Source organism: Eptesicus fuscus, chromosome 8, assembly GCF_027574615.1.
Source record: "Eptesicus fuscus isolate TK198812 chromosome 8, DD_ASM_mEF_20220401, whole genome shotgun sequence".
In the NCBI taxonomy this organism is placed as follows: domain Eukaryota; kingdom Metazoa; phylum Chordata; class Mammalia; order Chiroptera; family Vespertilionidae; genus Eptesicus; species Eptesicus fuscus.
Window position 1 is genome coordinate 22,122,836 of NC_072480.1, and position 22,021 is coordinate 22,144,856.

General features: G+C 44.8%; 2 protein-coding genes and 1 non-coding gene across 6 annotated transcripts in view; 2 read left to right on the forward strand and 1 right to left on the reverse strand.

Annotated features, from left to right (window-relative positions):
- WBP4 (WW domain binding protein 4) overlaps nucleotides 1–19,205 on the reverse strand; it is a 40,897-nt gene extending 21,692 nt beyond the window's left edge. For both annotated transcript variants that reach the window (XM_054719836.1, XM_054719835.1), the window contains exons 1-5: nucleotides 19,038–19,205; nucleotides 18,030–18,102; nucleotides 14,639–14,701; nucleotides 14,426–14,549; nucleotides 2,659–2,826 (exon numbers count right to left, since the gene is read on the reverse strand). In XM_054719836.1, coding sequence (XP_054575811.1) covers nucleotides 2,659–2,826; nucleotides 14,426–14,549; nucleotides 14,639–14,701; nucleotides 18,030–18,102; nucleotides 19,038–19,039 — 430 coding nt within the window. In that variant the 5' untranslated portion in view covers nucleotides 19,040–19,205. The remainder of the gene's footprint in view (nucleotides 1–2,658; nucleotides 2,827–14,425; nucleotides 14,550–14,638; nucleotides 14,702–18,029; nucleotides 18,103–19,037) is intronic.
- A 593-nt stretch (nucleotides 19,206–19,798) lies between these two features.
- ELF1 (E74 like ETS transcription factor 1) overlaps nucleotides 19,799–22,021 on the forward strand; it is a 117,791-nt gene continuing 115,568 nt past the window's right edge. For 2 of the 3 annotated variants that reach the window (XM_054719833.1, XM_054719834.1), the window contains exon 1: nucleotides 19,806–19,862. The gene's annotated coding sequence lies outside the window, so the exon portion shown is untranslated. Of the gene's footprint in view, nucleotides 19,863–22,021 lie in introns of all 3 variants that reach the window. The other variant, XM_028151545.2, reaches the window with a different exon arrangement.
- TRNAE-UUC (transfer RNA glutamic acid (anticodon UUC)) lies at nucleotides 19,893–19,964 on the forward strand. Its single transcript has one exon. It is a non-coding gene; the product is annotated as a tRNA-Glu (tRNA).

The window sequence follows — 22,021 nt, forward strand, 5'->3', positions numbered from 1 at the left end:
ATTTATTTTAATTCTCACCTGAGGATATTTTTAAAATTGATTTTGAGAGAGAGAAACATCCATGTGACAGAGAAATATTAGTAGGCTGCCTCTGCACCTGCTGACCCACTGGGATCTAACCTAAACCTAAGACTGTGCCCTAACCTAGAATCCAACAGGAAATCCTTTGGTGTACAGGTTGAGACTCCAACCAATTGAGCCACCTTGCCAGGGCAGACCTGAAAAAAATTTTTTAAGTATACCTCCAGGCCCTGATCAGTGTGGATCAATAGTTAGTGTCCCCCCACGCACCAAAGGGTCATGGGTTCAATTCCAGGTGAGGGCACATACACAGGTTGTGGGTTCCATCCCTATCAGATTGCTTGGGCAACTGATCGATGTTTCTCTTTCTCTTTCCCTCTCCCTTCCTCTCTCTCTAGAATCAATGAAAAAAAAAAAAATCCTTAGAGGAGGACTTCAAAAGAAAAAAAAAAATGCTTGTTTGGTTCAGTGGATAGTGCTTCTGCAGGCGGACTGAAGGGTACCGGGATGGAATCAGATCAAGGGCACGTACCTGGGTTGCAGGCTCAATCTGGGCCCCTGGTTGGGGATTCAGCAAGAGGCAACCAATTGATGTCTCTCACATTAGTTTCTGTCTTTCTCCCTCCCTTCCACTCTCTCTAAAATAAAAAACTCAATGGAAAAAAATGTCCTCAGGTGAGGATTAACCAAAACAAACAAACAAACAAACACCCATCCCCAGTGTGATTATTGAAATAGTATATGAAGTATTTGCTGAATGAATGGAAAGGGATAGGACTTCGCTTTCTAACTGTTTTAGCAACTCTGCAAGCCAGAGGGTTTATTTTTTATTTTAATTTTTATTGATTATTTTAGAGAGAGGAAGGGAGCGAGAGAAACACCAGTGTGTTGTTCCACTTATCATGCTCTCTTTGGTTGCTCTTGTCTGTGCCCTGACCAGGGATCCAACCCGCAACCTTGCTGTATCAGGAGGAGGTTCTAACCCACTGTGCTGCGGGCTGCCTGTCAGGGCCCCTCAACAAAACCCCTCTGGCGTGCCTTGGCCCCTGCTCTGGGCCGGAGCTCCTCTGCCACAGCAAAGGTTTGGGTTCCATTCTGTCAGGGCACCTACTTAGGTTTCAGGTTTGATCCCCGGTCAGGGCTGACTGCTGCTCAAGAAGTGACCGAGGACCGTTGAGGTCGGTGTGCTCTACATCACTTGGCAGGGAGCTGGGGTTCCATTGCCAACTCTGATCTCCACTACCCTCGCTTCTCCATCAAGGACGACTTCAACCATGGCAGCTGTGTGGCCTCCGCCAGCGTACACAACCGCATGGGTAGGTCAAACTTTCCACGGCTCACCCGGCCCGGCTGCTGTGCAGTTGCCCTGGGAGGCGGATTTCCAGGTTCCCAGGGAGAGCAGTGTCCCGGAGGGAAAGCACTCCACCTTCCCTCGGGGCTCCCGGGCCAGAGCACCCGCCTACACAGGGCTCAGAGGGGAGAGCTACCCCAGGGAGGCCTCCTAGTTGGGTGCTGAGAAAATGAAACGGAAGCCCTTCCTCCTTGAACCCTGTCATCTCTGGTGTAGAAAGGGACAGATGAAAGCCTCAGCAGCCTTACTGGGGCATGCTGTGTGTGCAGCCTGCTGAGCAGTCGTGACATTACAGCATCCTGGACAATTTACATATTCCTCTATTATTAGTATAGATATTGTTCTACCTGTGTGGAATACCTGCTGTAGCCTCATAATAAGCTACTGCAATCTTTTTCAATCAAAAACCAATGGAGTATCTATACCATGCCAGGCACATTGCGTTAAGTGCTAGGAATACAAATGGTATGATGACATCATTCCTGACATAACTTGTAGATCAGCTCATAAGTAATTTCAGTGGTAATCTCTCAGATCCACAAAATCACAATTAATTCCTCACTATTTTGGCTCCCATATAATCTTAATTACATCTCTATTATATTATAACTCTTGAAAATTCTTCCTTGTATCCCACTTAATTGTTTATTTCTGGTACTAAATTTTATGGTTTTGAAGAGTAAATGTATAACAAATTCATTTATTTATGCCAGAATTTACATGGAATAAAAATACCAAATACATTTCATTTTAAAGAAAATATAAAAAGATGTTTTTGATAGTTTTATTAAGAAATACTGTTGTGCATTTTATTAGAAATTGATATCCAAAACATTCATGAAGGGGTAATTTACTAAGTCAATCAAGATAGCTACACAAAAAAGAAATCAGTTTCTGGTTCTCAGTATGCTCTTGGATAGAAAATCTCCTCCACAGAATATTTTATTTAAAAAACCCCTGCAATTTGTGAAGTGGAACTGAAATAACTTTTTCCACATAAAATGCTTTATTTACATGTAGCTCATTGTTCTAGAAGGTTCTATTGAAAAAATATAAAGCTTTAGTTTATTTGTAAGGAACCCAATATTAAGACTTTAACTAAGACAGTGAGTTACTTTGAGAAGGGTACCTTTTTAAAGGGCACATACTTTTTTTTTACTATTTAGTAGCAAAAATGTAAAGTTATAGTATTTCACCATTTAAATATTCCAATATTAACTAGATGTCTAAAGTCAAAATAAACTGTCAGTTATCATACTCCGCAGCTCTATGCATATATGACTTACCTCCTGTGATAAGATCATAATAGTAATGGTAACCCTCGGAGGTTATGCCTTCTACCCATCTGCCCTTTGAAGGGTCTTTTTTCTTTTTCTTTTTTTCTTTCTGCTGATTTGATGCAGAGATGGGTGGGACAGTGCTGGTTTTTTGTGATATGCTTGGCTCTGAAATTTCTAGAGGAAAGATTAGAGAAGGGTGAAGTAGACAATACAACACTCCTCCCCCACCCGATAAAACATAAATATTATTATTAAAATAAAAAACCTGCTAAGATTCTTTTGGGAACTTGACACATCATTATAAAGCTTATATGGAAACCTAAACATTTACCAATATCCAGGGGAACTACCAAACAGAAGTGAAAGGAATCTAGTACTATCAGGTATAAAAACTTATTCTAAAACTATGGTAAAAAAGACAAACGGTATAAAACTGATCCAGGAATAGGAAAACATATGACTGAAACAGAACAGTACAGAAATAGGTCCAACTGCAGATTCCTGGTGTTTCCTATTATAGGGGAAGAGAGATAACAAATTACGTTGGACTGACTGGCTATTTAGGAAAAAGTTAAGCTGTTCACCTCTCCTCAGTATCTCTCATGTTTTTACATCAACATAAATTTCAGATGGGAGATATTAAAAAAAAACCCACAAAGTAAAATAATGTTAAACTTAACTACACACAAATTATAATTATTGCATATGGCAAAAAAAACACATATATGCAAGAAAAACAAATGACAAGTATTTATAACAAATATGACAGAGGATTAATGATCCTAACAAAAATCCCTTACAAATCCAATGCTGTAACAGAAAAATGGGCAAAAAATACAGAGGTAATTCAGAAAATTAACATTTACCTTCACTATTATTCAAAGAAATGTAATATTTTTGGTATTAGACCAATAAGTACTGAAAAGAATGACTGAATCCAGTGTTAGTCTGTCTAATCTATGGGTATGAAAAAACAGGTAGTTTTTTTTTTTTAAATAAACCTTTATTGTTCAGATTATTACAATTGTTTCTCCTTTTTTCCCCCATATCTCCCCATCACCCGGTTCCCTCCCCCCCGTTGTCCTTATCCATAGGTGTATGATTTTTGTCCAGTCTCTTCCCATACCCCCCACACAGACACCCCTTTCCCCCTGAGAATTATCAATCCACTCCCATTCTATGCCTCTGATTCTATTATGTTCACCAGTTTATTCTGTTCCTCAGATTTTGAATTCACTTGATTTTTAGAATCACTTGTTGATAGATATGTATTTGTTGTTCATAATTTTTATCTTTACTTTTTTCTTCTTTTTAAAGAATACCTTTCAGCATTTCATATAATACTGGTTTGGTGGTGATGAACTCCTTTAGCTTTTTCTTATCTGTGAAGCTCTTTATCTGCCCTTCAATTCTGAATGATAACTTTGCTGGGTAGAGTAGTCTTGGTTGTAGGTTCTTGCTATTCATCACTTTGAATATTTCTTGCCATTCGCGTCTGGCCTGCATAGTTTCTGTTGAGAAATCAGCTGACAGTCGTATGGGTGCTCCTTTGTAGGTAACTAACTGTTTTTCTCTTGCTGCTTGTAAGATTCTCTCTTTGTCTTTTGCTCTTGGCATTTTAATTATGATGTGTCTTGGTGTGGTCCTCTTTGGATTCCTTTTGTTTGGGGTTCTGTGCGCTTCCTGAACTTGTAAGTCTATTTCTTTCACCAGGTGGGGGAAGTTTTCTGTCATTATTTCTTTTTGTTTTCATTAAGGTATTATATGTGTACATATCTTACCATTGCCACCCCCACCCCACTCCCATACATGCCCTCACCCCCCAGAATTTTGCATCCATTGGTTATGCTTATATGCATGCATACAAGTCCTTTGATTGATCTCTTATCTCCCCCACCTCTCCCTAACTTTCCTCCTGTAATTTGACAGTCTGTTTGATGCTTTACTGTCTCTGTATCTGTCTTTTTGTTCAAGTTTATAATGTTCTTTATTATCCATAAATGAGTGAGATCATGTGGTATTTTTCTTTCATTGACTGGCTTATTTCACTTAACATAATGTTCTCCAATTCCATCCAGGTTGCTGCAAATGATGAGAATTCCTTCTTTTTTATGGCAGCATAGTATTCCATTGTGTAGATGTTCCACAGTTTTCTGATCCAGTCATCTGCTGACGGGCACCTAGGCTGTTTCCAAATCTTAGCTATGGTGAATTGTGCTGCTATGAACATAGGGGTGCATATATCCTTTCTGATTGGTGTTTCTAGTTTCTTCGGATATATTCCCAGGAGTGGGATTACTGGGTCAGATGGGAGTTCCATTTTCAGTTTTTTGAGGAAACTCCATACTGTTCTCCACAGTGGCTGCACCAGTCTGCATTCCCACCAGCAGTGCACGAGGGTTCCTTTTTCTCCGCATCCTCGCCAACACTTGTCGTTTGTTGATTTGTTGATGATACCCATCCTGACAGGTGTGAGATGGTACTGCATTGTTGTTTTGATTTGCATCTCTCGGATAATTAGTGATGTTGAGCATGTTTTCATGTGTCTCTTGGCCTTCCTTCTGTCTTCTTTTGAAAAGATTCTATTTAGGTCTGTTGCCCATTTTTTATTGGATCATTTATCTTCCTTTTATTAAGTTGTATAAGCTGCCTGTAGATGTTGGAGATTAAACCTTTATCAGTGATGCCATTTGCAAATATGTTCTCCCATGCAGTAGGCCTTCTTGTTGTTTTGTTGATGGTTTCTTTTGCTGTGAAAAAGCTTTTTATTTTGATGTAGTCCCATTTGTTAATTTTCTCTTTAGCTTCCATTGCCCTAGGGGCAGTGTCAGTGAAGAATTTCTTTTGGCATATGTCTGAGATTTTGCTGCCTGTGGATTGCTCTAGTATTTTTATGGTTTCCCGTCTTATGTTTAAGTCCTGTATCCATTTTGAGTTTATTTTTGTGTATGGCGTAAGTTGGTGATCAAGCTTCATTTTTTTTGCATGTATCTGTCCAATTTTCCCAATACCATTTATTGAAGAGACTGTCTTGACTCCATTGTATGTTCATGCCTCCTTTGTCAAATATTAACTGAGCATAGTGGTTTGGGTCGATATCTGGATTCTCTATTCTGTTCCATTGATCTATATGTCTGTTCTTGTGCCAGTACCAGGCTGTTTTGAGAACAGTGGCTTTGTAATACAGCTTGAAATCTGGTATTGAGATCCCTCCTACTTTATTCTTCTTTCTCAGGATTGCTGTGGCTATTCGGGGTCTTTTTTTATTCCAGATGAATTTTTGGAGAGTTCTTTCAAGGTCTGTGAAATATGCCATTGGTATTTTAATGGGGAGTGCATTGAATCTATAGATTGCTTTGGGTAGTATGGACATTTTAATGATGTTGATTCTACCAATCCAGGAACATGGTATGTTCTTCCATCTGTTTACGTCTTCCTCTATCTCTTTTTTAAGTGTCCTGTAGTTTTCCGTGTATAGGTCTTTTACCTCCTTAGTTAAGTTTATTCCTAGGTATCTTAATTTTTTTGGTGTGATGGTAAATGGGATTGCCTTTTTAGTCTCTCTGTCTGTAAGTTCACTATTGGTGTATAGAAAGGCCATAGATTTCTTGGCGTTAATTTTGTATCCTGCTACATTGCCGAATTCATTTATTAAGTCTATTAGTTTTTTGACGGAGTCTTTCGGATTTTTTATTTACAATATCATGTCGTCTGCAAATAAAGACAGCTTTACTTGTTCTTTTCCAATTTGGATGCCTTTTATTTCTTCTTCTTGTCTAATTACAATGGCTAATACTTCCAGTACTATGTCAAACAGGAGTGGTGAGAGTGGGCATCCCTGTCTTGTTCCTGTTCTTAGTGGAAATGTTTTTAGTTTTTGTCCATTGAGTATGATGTTTGCTGTGGGTTTATCATATATAGCTTTTATTATGTTGAGGTATGAGCCTTCTATTCCCACCTTGTTGAGAGTTTTTATCAAGAAAGGGTGTTGGATTTTGTCAAATGCTCATTATTTCTTCAAATAGGTTTTCAGTATCTTGCTCTCTCTCTTCTGGCACCCCAAAAATTCGGATATTGGTACGCTTAAAGCCATCCCGGAGGCTCCTTATGCTATCCTCACACTTTTGGATTCTTCTTTCTTTCCACCTCTCTGGTTGGGTTTTTTTTTCTTCCTCATATTCCAGATCTTTGGTTTGACTCTTCGGGTGCGGTGGTCTACTCTGTATATTCTTTATTTCAGACAGTGTATGCATAATTTCTGACTGGTCCTTTTCCATTTTTTTGGTATTCTCATTTAGGTCCTTGAAAGTCTCTTCAAGTTTCTCAGCGGTTTTTAGAAGATTCTTGAGTAACTTTATAAATATGGTTCTGAACACGGTGTCGTCCATTAGTTTGCTTTCATCTCTCTCTCCTACTTGTGACATACTTCGATGTCTCCACATTTTGGCTGCCTCCCTGTATTGATGGAGTGGCTTTGTGTGGTCGGTGACCTATAGGGGCCGGTAGCTCAGCTTCCTCAATCACCCTAGGTGGTCGCTCTTGGTACTCCCCTTTGTGGGCTGAGTGGAAAGTCTTGGTGTAGTTAAAAGCCCTGATTGCTGTTGGTACACTGGGAGGAATTGACCTCCGGTCCAATTGGTTGTGAGGGCCTACTGTGTCTATAACGGAAGAATTGTTGTGCTGGAGACACAGTAGGGCTTTGGTGCTCACTGAGTCTGCCTCTTGAATGTGTCCCTTATGAGAGTGGTTGAAATCTGGTGTCGTCCACACCGACAGAAAAGTCACTCTCACTCTCCAACTGATGGCCGAGAGTCCTGTAGGCGTCTGGGTCCCCCTCGTGTCCCCAGAAACTGTAGTTCAGAGTGGTTGGGATTGTTGGTATCACTGGCGGGAATTGATCTCCAAGCCAGTTGGCTGTGAGGATCAGCAGTGGCTCTGCTGGGAGAGCTTCTGTGCTCAGCTTGGATGGGGCGGAGTCTCAGGGTGGCGCAGACAAGCTTTGGTTTCTCCGTGCCTGAATTAATGGCTGTGCGCCTCTGAGAGAAGGCAGCTTTCGAGCCTCTCCTGCTGCCTAACAGACCAGTTTCTCCCCAGCTGGGGCTGGATTTCAGTGCAGACTGGAGGTTTTGTTTTTCTCCCGAACAAGAAATCCAGCCACTGGGAGGGCTGTGCTCAGCTTGGATGAGGCAGTCTCAGAATGGCGCAGACAAACTTGGTTTCCGTCCGCGCCACCCTAAGAGGGCCGGTTTCTCCGTGCCCTAATCAATGGCTGCGTGCCTCTGAGAGAAGGCAGCTTTCGAGCTTCGCCTGCTGTCAAACAGACCAGTTTCTCCCCGACCGCAGCTGGATTTTAGTGCAGTCGGGAGGTTTTGTTTTTCTCCCAAATGAGAAAGCTAGCCACGCAGCGTCTGCTGCCCTCCCTCTCCGCGCGCTGCGAGCAAGCCTGCCGTTTATTCAGTCGCCCGCCCTTTCCGCGCTCACGGATCTCCGCACCTCCACAGCTCCTGAGGCTCAGTGTCCCCCTCTTTTTTTCTCTAGTTGTAGGTTTTCCACTCTGCCAGCTTTCCGGTGGTTCTGGATGGTGTGTGCTCTGTTTTCCAGTTGTAGTTTCAAAATTGTTGTGGTAGGGAACAATTAGGTGTTTACCTTATGCCGCCATCTTGGTTTCTCCAAAACAGGTAGTTTTTATGGTTTTACTTTTTTCTAAAGATTAGCCAGTCATTCCCAATACCAATTAATATATTCATTTTATTTCTAGCAAAAGTATTAATGTTGGAGACATTTCTGGAGTATTAACTATCAATCTACAAAATATATTCAGGTTTGGTTTTGGCAATCTTACTTCTAGAAAGTAAACTTAAGAGGGATAAATGCAAAAACACTCACACATAAGGATGCTCAATGAAGCATTTTAATGAAAAACTCTAAACAACCTAAATGTTAACCAGGAAGAAATTAGTTAAATAAATGTTGGCATTTTTATGGCATATTATACCCTTTACTAGAGGCCCAGTGCACAAAATTCGTGCACGGGGGGAGGGGGCCCTCAGCCCAGCCTGCACCCTCTCCAATCCGGGACCCCTGGGGGATCCCTGGGATCGGACCTAAACCGGCAGTCGGACATCCCTCTCACAATACTGGACCGCTGGCTCCTAATCACTCACCTGCCTGCCTGCCTGGTTGCACCTAACTGCCCCTGCCTGCTGACCCGATCGCCCCTCACTGCCTCTGTGTGCTGGCCTGATCACCCCTAACTGCCCCCCTGCCAGCCTGGTCACACCTAACTGCCCCTCGCTGCCGGCCAGGTCACCCCTAACTGCCCTCCCCCCCCGCTGGCCTGGTCGCCCCACGCAGCCTGCTTGCTCAGTCGTTTGGTTGTCCCTCACTAAGCCCCCTGCCGGCCTGGTCATAGGCAGCCATCTTGTGAGGGCGTGAGTGTCAATTTGCACATTACCTCTTTATTATATAGGATTAAACACTTGTTACAAGTGTCATTGTATAAGCAATTTATAACACTATATTACTTTACTACTTAACTTTAGTAAAAACTGAAGGTTGTATAGCTAATAAGAAATAATTCTGGTTGACTTGAAATCTGTGCTCCTAACCACTCTGTATATCCTTAGTTATTCAAAAAAAAAGATGTACTTGACATATTTCAAGAAAAAAATAAAACAATCTCCAAATAGACCATAACATAAAATGTATTAACTTTAAAAATTCTTTATTCTGAATTTTTGTATTTTTAATGGAATATATATCTCATTCAGGAAAATGCTACAAAAATCATGAATTTTCCCAAGGCATATATTTGATGAGATGACTATTACTCTTTAATTCTGCAGGAATGCCAACATCCTTTTCCCCCTTATAAACATACTAGAGGCCCAGTGCACAAAATTTGTGCACGGGAAGGGGGGTGTCCCTCAGCCCAGCCTGCACCCTCTCCAATCGGGGACTCCTCGGGGGGATGTCCTACTGACAGCTTAGGCCCACTCCACGAGGGGAACGGGCCTAAGCCTCAGTCTGGCCTCCCTCTGCAGGAGGTGACCAGGCCAATTAGGGGAAGGCGTGCCCCCATCACCTCAGCCACTGCTACTGCCTCTGGCCTCCCTCTGCGAGGGGCGACTGGGCAATCAGGGGAAGGCGCGCCCACATCACTCCAGCCACTGATGCTGCCTCTGGCCTCCCTCTGTGGGAGGTGACGGGGCGATCAGGGGAAGATGCCGCCCCAATCACCTCGCTGCTGCTGCCACTGCTGGCCTCTGTGGCAGCCTGCCCTCGACCCTCGCAGCAGCTGCGGCCATGGCCTGCCTCAGGACAGCGGCCTGCCCTGGGCCCTTGCAGCTGCTGCCATGGCTGCCTGCCCTTGGCTCTTGCAGCCACTGCAGCTTTGTCTGGAAGACGTCCACTCTAATTAGCATATTACATTTTTATTAGTATAGATAGCTTTATCTTTGTAAAATAATGCTTTCCCCATTTTAACTAGCAATATCCAGGATGACATTTTTAAAGTCTGGTTACAACTGTTTTTATTTGATGAGGTCAATGTTAATTAACTGCTATTCTGCTTAAAAACTTAACTGAAAGCAGTTTTTATTAGAGTAAAGAATACCATTCCATGCTGACTACCACACTATTATGTAAGATGAACAACTGTGACTTGCAATATGCCTGGTTTAAGGACAATGGATCTGTCATGGGAAAAATGCTCACAAAAAGTTCCCCACGTAAAGCCTAAATTTATAACAAGATAGATCAATGCTTTAAAAAAATTTTTTTAAATCAATTTCAGAGAGGAAGGGAGAGGGAGACAGAAACATCAATGATGATAGAGAATCACTGATCAGCTGCTTCCTACATGCTCCCTACTGGGGACTGAGCCCCCAACCTAGGCATCTGCATTGACCAGAATCGAACTGTGATATCCTGGTTCATAGGTCGATGCTCAACCCCTGAGCTACACCAGTTGGGCTAGATAAATGCTTTTTATCTGGAACTGAGTATCTTCAAACCCTCAAATTATTTACTTTCTTGCTAGCAAAAGTATGTTGAAAAGGAAACCCTTATACACTCTTGATGTGACTGTAAATTGGTCTAATCACTATGGAAAACAATATGGAAGTTCTTTAAAACAATTAAAAATAGATTTATCATAGATTCCAGTAATTCTACTTCTGGGTATACACCCAAAGGAAATAAAAATAGGATCTCAAAGAGATATATGCACTCCTGTGTTTATTGCAGTACTAGAGGCCCGATGCACGAAATTCGTGCACGGGGGTGAGGGGGTGTGGAGAGAGGTGTCCCCTCAGCCCAGCCTGCACCCGCTCCAATCTGGGACCCCTCGAGGGATGTCTGACTGCCGGTATAGGCCCAATCCCGGTGAGATCAGACCGAAACGGGCAGTCGGACATCCCTCTCACAATCCAGGACTGCTGGCTCCCAACCGCTCACCTGCCTGCCTGCCTGATTGCCCCTAACCACTTCTGCCTGCCAACCTGATCATCCTTAACCACTCCCCTGCCAGCCTGATCGACGCCTAACTGCTCCCCTGCTAGCCTGATTGCCCCTAACTGCCATCCCCTGCCAGCCTGGTCACCCTAACTGCCCTCCCCTGCTGGCCTGGTTGCCCCTAACTTTTCTCCCCTGCAGGCCTGGTCGCCCCCAACTGCCCTCCACCGCTGGCCCGGTCACCCCTAACTGCCCCACCTTGCCAGCCTGGTTGCCCCTAACTGCCCTCCCCTGCCGGCCCAATTGCCCTTAACTGCACTCCCCTACCAGCCTGGTTGCCCCTAACTGCCCTCCCCGGCTGGCGTGGTCACCCCTAACTGTCCTCCCCTGCAGGCCGGGTCACTCCCAACTGCCCTCCCCTGCAGGCCCGGTCACTCCTAACTGCCCTCTCCTGCTGGCCTGGTCACCCCAAACTGCCCTCCCCTGCAGGCCTTGACCCTCCCAACATCCCTCCCCTGCAGGCCCGGTACCCCCCAACTGCCCTCCCCTGCAGGCCCAGTCTCCCCCAACTGCCCTCCCCTGCAGGGCTGGTCTCCCCCAACTGCCCTCCCCTGCAGGCCCGGTCCCCCCCAACTGCCCTCCCCTGCAGGCCCGGTTGCCCCCAACTGCCCTCCCGTGCAGGCCTGGTACCCCCCAACTGCCCTCCCCTGCAGGCCTGGGTCCCCCCAACTGTCCTCTCCTGCAGGGTTGGTACCCCCAACTGCCCTCTCCTGCAGGCCCGGTTGCCCCCAATTGCCCTCCCCTGCAGGGCTGGTCCCCCACAACTGCCCTGCCCTGCAGGCCTGGTTGGATCCAACTGCCCTCCTCTGCTGGCCCGGTCACCCCAACTGCCCTCCCTGCAGGCCTGATCGCCCCCAACTGCCCTCCCTTTCAGGCCTGGTCCCTCCCAACTGCCCTGATCGCCCACAACTGCCCTCCCCTGCCGGCCATCTTGTGTCCACATGGGGGCGGCCTACTTGTGTGTTGGAGTGAGTCAATTTGCATATTACCTCTTTATTAGATAGGAGGATTATTCACAATAACCAAGATGTGGAAACCTAAATGCCCATTAACAGATGAATGGATTAAAAAACATGTATATATACACAAGGGAATATTATTTGACCATAGAAAAGGAGGATATCCTGCAATTTGTGACAGCATGTGTCAAGTGAGATATGTGTTAAGCACCCTGTGTTAAGTGAGATAAGTCAGAAAGAGAAAGACAAGTTCTGTATATCTCCTTTGTGGGACCTAAAAAAAGTCAAATTTAGCCCTCATTGTTGTGGCTCTCTGGTTACAGCATCAGAATAAATAAACAACTGAATAAATAAATAAATTGTCAAATTTATAAAAAACAGAGAGTAAAATGGTGGTTACCAGGAAATGGGGGGGTGGGGGGTGGGAGAGTAAGATTGCTGCTGCTTAAGGATACAAACTTGCAACGAGTAGTAAATAATCCACAGAGCTCTAATGCAGCGGTTGCCAACCTTTCGGGCCTCACGGACCACTGGTTGGTGACAGCTGCAATGCATAGAGCAGTGATTTTTCAATCAGTGTGCCCAAAGAATTTTTAAAACATGCAAAACCTGACCTCTTTGCCCTTAGAGTGTCAAATAAAAAATGACAACAGCCAACACAATAACTGTCTGGTGTAAATGAATGAAAATTATACCTATGGTTTTTCTCAGATTGGCAAAGTAACAGAATATATTTTTGAGGTGCTGCAGTATTTTAGTAATTAGTTTATGTGTGCCATGAGATAAAAACAGTTGAAAATTGCCAGCATAGAGTAATGAATATAGATTAAAATATTGTACAATTATGTAATGAGATAAATATCACTACAATGGCAATTCTACATAATAAAAGGCTAATATGCAAATTGTCCCCTCGACCTGGAGTTCAACCAGGGGGCTGGGTTGGCCGGCCAACAAACTGCGGCCCCTCCCCCTATCAGGGATAGGACCAGCCTGCCAACTGCCTGCGGCACCTCCCCATCAGGGGCAGGGCCAGCTGGCCAATCTCCTGCAGTCCCATTGGCCCTGACCCCGATTGCCCCTCTATTTGGGGGCAGGGCTGGTGGCCAACCTCCCGTGGCCCCTCCCCCCGACCAGTCTGGCCCCGATTGGCCCCCCCAACCCCGATTGGGGGTGGGGCCAGCTGAACCCCATTGTGCATGCATTCGTGCACCGTGCCTCTAGTGAGATTATAACATAGTAGAGGCCCAGTGCACAAAATCTGTGTACGGATAGGGTCCCTAGGACTGGCTGGTGATCAGGGCCTTCCTTCCCTGGCTGCCAACTGGGGCCTTCCTTCGTTCGGTGCTGTCCCACCTTCCCTGCCTGCCAGCCGGGGCCTTCCTTCATTCGGTGCTGCCCTCTGGTGGTCAGCGCACATCATAGTGAGCGGTTGAACTCCCAAGGGGACAAGTTTCATATTAGCCTTGTATTATACAGGATTAGTATCACAGTAACACAGTGTACAACTTAAATTTATACAATGGTTATGTCAAATATACTCAATGAAAAAGTAAAAAGAAGTATCTACCTTCTAGCAATAATCAGTTAATTTGTCCATAAAAGGTTAATTCACTGTAATTCAACCATATAAACACGATTCAGTTTTCATCATATGGATAAAGTGAACTGCAGTTATAATGCAACTAGCGGCCCAGTGCACGAAATTCGTGCACATTAAAAGGGAAGAGTCCCAGACCTGGCTGGCCCCACCCCCATTGGGCAAGACCCAGACTTGGCCGGCCCCACTCCCAGCAAGCCCCGCCGGTGATGGACGCCACGTCATGTCCCCGCCCACCTGTGCCTGCTGTGCACGCAGCCTCCTGCTGATTGGTCATTACGGTGTGAGGGCGTCACAACCCTTAGTATATTAGCTCTTTATTATATAGGATACTTATTTTTTAATGAATAGATCCTTTTAGCCAAATAATTAGAATACCTAGAGAACTCAAATGTCTCTGAAATGAACCACTGACCTAGGATAGCTAGGAATAGGTAACCACCCAGGCAGTATGGTTGTTGTGAATGGAGGTGTCAAAATCTGAAGTTTTAAAAGCAAAACGAAAGTGCATGAGCAAACTTCCACAATCTAAACAGGGCTATGATGCATAGGAAAAACTCTAATAGTATACTCTGAGTGTACTATTATGAGTGTTTAATAAAACACTCTGAGTGTTTTATTATTATGGAAATAATAAAAGCTAACTTAGCATCACCTCTGATGTTATTTTTAAAACATGCTGTTTTGTGTGTTTTTTTACCTGATTCTAAGCCAAGCCTTTTCAAATCCTCTTGGTATGCTTTCAGGGCAGCTTCCTCCATTGCAGCAAACTCCTTGGATGCCTTTTCTTCTTCCTTTGCCTTATCCAGGCTTTTCTGTTTAATCTTTGTAAGACACATTTAAAAGGGAAAGCTAAATAAAAGACTGATATTTACATAGAAAAACTGGCAAAAAAAGAAACAAAGTAAATTACCTCACTGATCCTCTTTGCAACATTTTCCTTATGATTCTTTCCTCTTTCATGAAATTCAACACTCTTGAAAATGAAAAAAAAAAAAGAGAAAATACAAAGGAATATTACATAAACATCATAATGTTCACATTCAAGTAACAGTAAATTTGAAAATGGAATATAACAAAATTAAAACTAAAATGACCAGCAGAAAAGATACAAAATACCTTGAATGCAAATTGGCCCTTCTACCAAATGATACTATAGAATTGAACTACATTATTTATTATTATGCATTCTGACGAGGTCTCCTTTGGTGCTTAAAATATAACTGATCACCATATTAATGGAGGAAAATACAAGGAACACTTGATGACTAATCTAGTAACTATGATTGTAATGAGGACCCAAAACAAGACATGAAGCCAAAAGAGAGGGAAAAAAATCTTAACTTCAAGAAACACCTCTTAACGTAGTGTCAAAACCAGTAAGTCTCTAGAATTTACACTGCTCTACTTGCCACATTAGATAAGAGACAATAACCAATGATCCTTAGAACCAGATTTCTTCATATTGGGAGAAAAGCAGACATTAAAAAATTTATCTTAACTATAAACAAATACTCTTATATAATGTGGTAATGGTACAAAATGTGAAACTCCTATGCAGAACAATTTGAATCTATCAAAATTAAACTGCTACATTAGAGCTCCCTAAAAATTAATGTGGAGAGCTTCAGGATATACTGTTCAATTAAAAAGTAAAACAAAACGCCGTGGCTGGTTTGGCTTAGTGGATAGAGCATCGGCCTGCGGATAGAAGGGTCCTGGGTTCGATTCTGGTCAAGGGCACATGCCTGGGTTATGGGCTCGATCACCAGTAGGGGGCGTGCGGGAGGCAGCCGATTGGTGATTCTCATCATGATGTTTCTCTCTCTCTCTCTTCCTTCCTCTCTGAAATCAATAGAAATGCATTTAAAAAAAACCCACAAAAACAACAAAACAACTATGGTACAATATAGTATGTAACCTTTTATGGACACTAGAATAAGAATCTATATACATATAGAAACAATAGAAGGCTAGACAAGAAAATGAAAAGTGGTAACCTATGAGGAATGATGGTAACTTGGATGAATAACAGAGGTGGATGATTGAATGTTATCACATATTTAAAACAGCCAGAAATACTCCCTATGGTTGTACATCCTTTATTTTTCACATATTAATTTTTCTAAAATTTATTATACACCACAAAGACTGTTACAGGTCCATTAAAAATAAATTAATTTTGCTTCTAAGTAAAGGTTAAAATTGTGTGTACTAACAATTCAAGGAGATGCAGAAAGACTATCCTAGAGAGAGTATTTACTCTACATTACTCATGGAATTCATTGAACTGCTTTACCTCCAAGGAAGACACTATCAGTGGTTTGTGTAGGTTGGCCTAAGTCAAACAAGATAGTTTAGCAACTATTCTTTAGCAACTATTCAAAAAGACCAAAAAAACAAAACCTAAAAGAAAAACCCAAACTCCTTGTAGACACATTGATGTTTCTGTCTTTTGCAGACAATAGTAAATAAATGTCTACTAAACAAATACAACATTGTTACAGACAGGGCTACTATTCTCTTGTGCATCCAACTCTACCAAGTAAAAAGGATATGAATATGCAATATATTTTTAAAATACCCAAGCCTACAGGTACTATGTACAGCGAGCATGTCAACCTCTCGGCCCACAATGAATATTTTTGCGGCCCAGCAAATATAACAGTATGTAAGAAACATTTTAATAAAAATTTCATAACTTAATTTTTACAACATCCTGTTATAATTAATAACGAACTACAATGTTCACTAATGACTGATTACTATAATTGTGGTGCATTCATTTTTCCCTTACGCACCTTATGCCAGGCTCATCATTTCTCTCCACTAACACTAGCAGCGAATATTTTAGCAGCCGATTGCCACGTCATTACAGGCAGTCCTCGGGTTACCCCGCACTTGACGTACGTCGTTTCATGGTTACATCGCCAACTCCCATTTATTTATAAAAAAAAAAAAAGTTCCGTCATTTCGACGTATGTACATATGTGCTTTATGTTTTTTATTATTTATTTACCACAAGTAAAGGTCAGGAATTGTTATCTTTCTTTTAAATTTTTTTTTACTGTTTCAGTTCATTACTGCTGTGTATGTGCTCCATGTGAGTGATGTAGGTGGGTTCCGACTTACGGCGAAAATCGCGTTACATAGCGCCGTAGGAAAGGATCTCCGACGTAACCAGAGGACCTACTGTAGTCTTGGATTGACTTGTTTGGTGTGCGCAAAAGGAAATATTTTGCTTTCAGAGAACAAGAAAAATAGGTTTATTTGCATTATGTTTATTAATTTGTGCAGTTATTCAGTGTCTGGTAAGTTAATGTTCAAGAAAAAAATATTAATTTTTATTAAAATTTTCTATTATTTTATGTTAACAATTACTCATTTATTTCAGTGCTTTGTATTCAGCATCTCTCTCAAAATAAACCTACATTTCTATGAAAATTGAAGCTTTTGTTTTTTTGTGGCCCACATAAACTTAAACCTTATTTGGCCGGTGTTAGCTTTTGAGTTTGACATGCTTAATGTACACAGTCCTATGACATGCATGAGAGGAGTTAAAAAAAAAAAGACAATGGTGCTGCTTTTTGTTTCATGTCTTAAAAGCTGAAACTAGACTAAGAGATACAGTAATATAATTTGCTTAACAGAGTTGCCATTTTCATATTCCATGACAGAGGTAATGATGTTTTTTTCAAATTTAAGCTATGCATCAAATATATTTAATTATCTCTAGAGCAAAAAACTTACAAGAAAAACTACAATGTTTCTTCTTACATATTAAGGGCTTTCCACTTTTACTTTTCTTTGTATGTGACAGTGTTAAAAACACCACCATCATAACTTTTCATAGACAGGGATGAGATTACCCACACTCAATGTTCATTTCCTAAATTTGACTGAAGGGCCATAGTGAATTAATTGGCCTTAGTACATATATATACAAATTTAGGCCGATGAAAAGGAAGAAGGCACACAAGGAACGAAAAGATAACAGAAGCTCTAGCCAGTTTTGCTCAGTGGATAGAGCGTTGCCCTGTGGACCAAAGAGTCCCAGGGTTCGTGGGGGAGGCAATGGATGTTTCTCTGTCTCCCCCTCCTCCCTTTCACTCTCTAAAAATCAAAGGAAAAATATCCTCGGATGAGGATTAACAACAAAAAAAGATAACAGAAAAATTTTCAACGTTTTGCAACATCTAGAGGAATGCATATGAAAATGTTTTGTAAACTCCAAGTTTAGATAAAAAAAAGGGACACTTCACATAAATACATTATTAGAATCTCTATCAGTGGAATTGCCTTACAGGCCTATTGTCCGCTATCCAGCACTTGCAGTAATCGCAGAATTTCTTTGGCTGTGACTTCCAGTAGTCGGCCCTGAAAAAGGGAAAAGTAAGTCTAAGCTGATTTATAAGTTAAAAAGGTAAAACTCTGCATGCTTTACACCTTAGAATTTGAAACATAAGCCTCTGCTACTGAATCTTGTCCTGCTATATACACAGCACCGTTTTATTATTTGTCTGAAAGTGCTGCCACTCACGTAGAGAAGTCCGCCCCGGATTTAAAACTCCCTTAGATAAAACAGCTTAAAAAAAAGGCGTCCCCCCATTTGTTCGTGTCATCAGTGTGAAGAAATAAGTAACATCTTAGAGAAGATCTGTCTTTCCTCCGCCTTTCTGGCGTTTTGAGAGGTTGCTGTAATGGAGGTCTGAATAAACTCATAAAGCTTGCTTTACATCAAGTTACTTGCACCAACAGAACAAACAAAGCACAAGACTCCTCTGGTGGGAGACTGCGGTTCCTCCGAGACCATCAGTTAATGCAATTGGTTCTCGAGCCTCCGGGCAAGAGAGAGCTGGAAAACGCAAGGGACCTCTCAGATGGCAGACGGGGGGGGGAAATCGTTCCTCTTCCCAGGGCTGGCCGCTCTAGAAGGCGGAGGACTCGGCGGCGGCCCCAGTCCCACCCTCGTTTCACAACATCCCGCGGCTCAAGCCCGAAGGAGACCCGAAGGCTGCGGCGACCCCCGCCGGCGGGTGCCTGGAGCCCTCCGCCGCCCCGCGGGCCGCCGACCTCCCTCCCTCCCTCGAGCCCGTCCTCCGTGCCCCCAGGGCGCTCCACGGGGCAGGGTTCCCACCCGGCCCGGAGAACCGGTCCGGCCGGTCCCCGGCGAGGGAAGAGCGCGTCCCACCCCGCCTCTAACCGGAGGGCGGGGGCCGGGGCCGGGGGCTGTGGCGGAGGAGAGGCGGGCGGGAGAAAGGGCCGCCCAGGGGAACAACACGTCCCTGTTTAGAGCCGGAGACCCAACTCACATGACGGGACCAGCCGCTCCGCGCGTCGCCCGCGGGTCCGGCCCACGCTCGCGTTCCCCTCCCGGGGCGAGACGCAGCCCAGCCGGCGCGAGGCCCACCCGAGCCTCCGATCCGTGAAGCCACCCTCCCGGCCCGGACCAGGGTTCCACGGTTCCCAACTACGGGTGCCCGGAGGACGCAATCCGCGAGCCGAATCTCCTCCCCGTCCCCTCCCCCCCAGGGGCGGTCCTCCGGCTCCGGAGAGGTGGGGTGGGTATAAAGGGGCTGAGGTCACCCAGAAGGGGCAAGGCGCGACGGGACCTACGCCGACGGGCGCTAACCCGGAGCCTCCAGTCTCCGCGTCACCCCTCCTCTCTCTTCCCCGGGGACCCAGAACCCCCACCCTTCGAGGAGGCTCGCCGGCTCGCGGCCAGGGAGCTCGCGCGCCGCCTCCGCCCCGAACGCAAACAGCTGTTCCCCGAGACGTCGCCGCCCTCAACTTTGCCAACTACTCCGCACGCACTTTGACCAGCGGCGCAACCCGGACCTGTAGGCTGGGGGCTGTTGGCGGAGTTAAAAAAAAAAAAAAAAGAAAGAAAGGAAAGGAAAGGAAAGGTGAAACGGCTGGTTTCGCGGCCGCGAGTTGCGGGGTTTGCCTCAGAACTTTCCTGAGGCGGCGGTGCGCCCGCGTTCCCCCTCCGCGACGCCCGCGCGCCGGGACCGGTCTGGTTCCCTCGCTCGGGGGCGCGTGGGGAGCGGAGGGAGCGGCGCGAGTGGCGCAGAAGCGGCGGGAACCGCAGCGACAAGACGTGGAGAGGAGGCAACGCGGGCGCGGGCGCTCGTCAGGTGAGTCACTGCGGCGTCTTCACCAGCACCTCCCATATGGTCTAGCGGTTAGGATTCCTGGTTTTCACCCAGGCGGCCCGGGTTCGACTCCCGGTATGGGAACGTCCTGTTTTTTGTTTTTTTTTATTTCATTATTTTTTACTAAGAGGCATGGACACCTAACTTATTTTATTTCCAATGACTGGCTCCCCTCACCAGGTGAGGGTGTGCAAAAGGAGACTGAGTGTGCTTGCTACTTGCGCCGCGCCCTGGGCTGGGCTGTGGGAGTCACGAGTGCTGCGCCGGGCAGGCTGCAGGGCGAGTGCGCTCGGCTTCCTCGCCTCCCGCCCGGGCCGGCGGGGCCGAGCTGCCGGGAAGGAGTTTCACTTTTCTTGGGGCTGCCCTCCCGCCGCCCCGGTCCCTAGCCGTCCTTTCCGAGTGCTCGAGAGGTGCAAGACGAATTCCGGCCTCGCCTCACCTCCCTCCCCGCACGCCTCTCCGACCCACACCCTCCTCGGCCGCCCCCTTCCGACGGTCCCGGGTGACGCGGGGCGTGTTTGCCCCTGCCCTCGGCCGGTCGGGGAGCCCGCGCCCAGCTCGGAGCCCACGACACCCCCTCCCAGCACAAAGCAGCCTCCTGGGGGGCGCTCGCCTGGGGGGGGGGGGGGGGGCGGGAGATCCCCGCTTGGCGGCGCGGCGGGTCGACCAGCCCGGGTGCCCGCGGGTGAGCTTTCCTGTCCGCGCAGCTGCCAGTCCCCGTGGAATCAGCCACGCAGCCTCCGGGGTCTCCCGCGGAGCCCGAGCCCAGCTGGCGAGTTTGTCCCAACTAGATATCGGGGCCCGGGCTGCGGTCCAGCCCCTCAGGTTCTTTTGCGTGGGAAGGGAATCTTTTCTTTCCCCTCCTTTGAAAAATCACACACACACACACACACACACACACACACACACGAGCTGCGAAGAAAAAAATACCACTACGATGAGCTGTGTTTAAAAAAGAAAATTGACTTTCTGAAGAGTTTAGCGCCTTGAGCGCCGATGATAGATAATCCTGGGGTGGAGGTGGGGCTTGGGAGAGAATATTGGCCCGAGACTGGGAAGGGGATGCTATAACAAAGTTTCACTGTATTTTTAAATATAGAAGCCTTGTGTTTATTTCGAAGAAGGGGCAGCTGTGTCAGCAGCATGTGAGCTGTAAATGAAACAAAAGCTTTATCTTAAATGCAAGCTGAAATTAGAAAATGGGGTGAGCTATATAATGGTTAATCTATTGTGCCTCTGGGAACAGACGAAGAAGGAAAAGGCGGCTCTTAGGGAGGGTTTCTGGTCAGTGCCATTCCTGAGAACAGAAGTTTTGTTATTAGTATGCTTTGAAATAATCTGTGAATATGATCTGCATGATTAAGGATTGATTATGTCTGCATTGTAAATAAACCTCCACAACTAAAGATATTTTAAATTATCTTTATTAACTCAAATACTTGAACATTTACTCTATACCAAGCATAATTAGATGCTTTTGAAAGTTACTGGTGTTCATTCAGGTCCTTCGTGTTAGGAGGTAGTGGATAGAATATGAATGGAATCGTATTTTTAGCCCTTGTGATTAGCTGTATGACTTGTGTAGATCTTTCACCTTTTCTGTGCTCTGGGTTTAAAGCCATCATCAATTCTTGATAATACATAACACACACACTTTGTTGAACAGTTCTTAAATAGGTTATGAGAGTGGAAAAGTTTCATTTAGATAGTGGGATTGTGTGATTATTAAGAAACCATTTACTAAAAAATTATGTCCAAACTTGGAAGGAAGTAAAGACTGCTCTGCCTTAATTATCTCCAAATAGGGCTTAATTCTTTTTTATTTATTTTTCTTTATTTATTTCTTTATTTTTTTTAATTTCTTTATTGATTAAGGTGTCACGTATTTGTCCTCATCCCCCCATTCCCATCCCACACCCCTCCCCACGGATGCCCCAACCCCCTGTTGAACTTAACCATTGGTTAGGCTCATATGCATGCACACAAGTCCTTTGGTTGATCTCTCCCCCCTCCCCCCACCCTCCCCTACCCTTCCTCTGAGGCCCGACAGTCCGATCGATGCCTCCTTGTTTCCGGCTCTGTACTCGTTCATCAGTCTATGTTGTCCATCATTTCCCCTAGATGAGCGAGATCATGTGTCA